The 690-nt window shown below is 51.7% G+C and overlaps 1 protein-coding gene across 1 annotated transcript; it reads right to left on the bottom strand.

Moving 5' to 3' along the window:
- Positions 1-3: 3 nt before the first annotated feature.
- Positions 4-684, bottom strand: LOC140965424 (DNA topoisomerase 6 subunit A-like; the record flags this gene model as incomplete). Its single annotated transcript, XM_073425505.1, has 1 exon — positions 4-684. A coding segment is annotated over one exon (681 nt), but the record flags the coding sequence as incomplete, so codon positions are not given.
- Between the last annotated feature and the right edge of the window lie 6 nt (positions 685-690).

Raw genomic sequence — 690 nt, 5'->3', positions numbered from 1 at the left:
TTTCTCCACTAGGAGGACAAACAATGCATCACTCTGCATATCCCCGACTCTATCTATATTGGGAGGTATCGCCTTTCCTCCGATTCCCATTTTGGTGCAATCAATCATGTCTCCATTATCACTAAATATCAGCCTCCCTACAACCACCCCTTTTTCCGCAGCAACCACATTGAGGCTTGACCTAGTGCATCCAAGAATGCAGGAGACATCATCGAGTATGGCGTCGGATTGGGTCTGATCCTGGAAGAGCTTGACGTCGGTGTAGAAGAGATCACGCTTAGTGACATGGATGTTCTTCAGACACAGCTGATGGACGAGCTGGAGTATACGGGTGGTGATGGTGGCTTTCCTTACGCTGGAGACGGCGGCGAATGGCCGAGCGGAAGATTTGTCTTTGAGCACGATACGATCGAGCTCGGGAACGTACAGCTGGTTGGCGGCGGAGCGAGATGGAACCGAGAAGGAGAATCCGTTGCCGGAGAGAATGGAGTGTGCTAGTGAGAGGACGAGGGATTCAATTGTCGAACGAACGGATGAAAGGGGAAGGTCCGAGACTTCACGGCAGGTGGTAGAGAGGTTGAGATCGGAGAGTCCAAGGGGTTTCGTTGCGGCCGCGGAGGTGGACGCAGCTGATTTGAGAGTTTTAAGTGTTTGGAGGATGGTGGAGTCGGGTTTAAGCTTGGATTTGAA

The sequence above is a fragment of the Primulina huaijiensis genome, unplaced genomic scaffold (assembly GCF_012295235.1).
Source record: "Primulina huaijiensis isolate GDHJ02 unplaced genomic scaffold, ASM1229523v2 C13148410, whole genome shotgun sequence".
In the NCBI taxonomy this organism is placed as follows: Eukaryota; Viridiplantae; Streptophyta; class Magnoliopsida; order Lamiales; family Gesneriaceae; genus Primulina; species Primulina huaijiensis.
The sequence above is the reverse complement of the archived record's forward strand: the minus strand, read 5'-3'. Positions and strand labels throughout refer to the sequence as shown.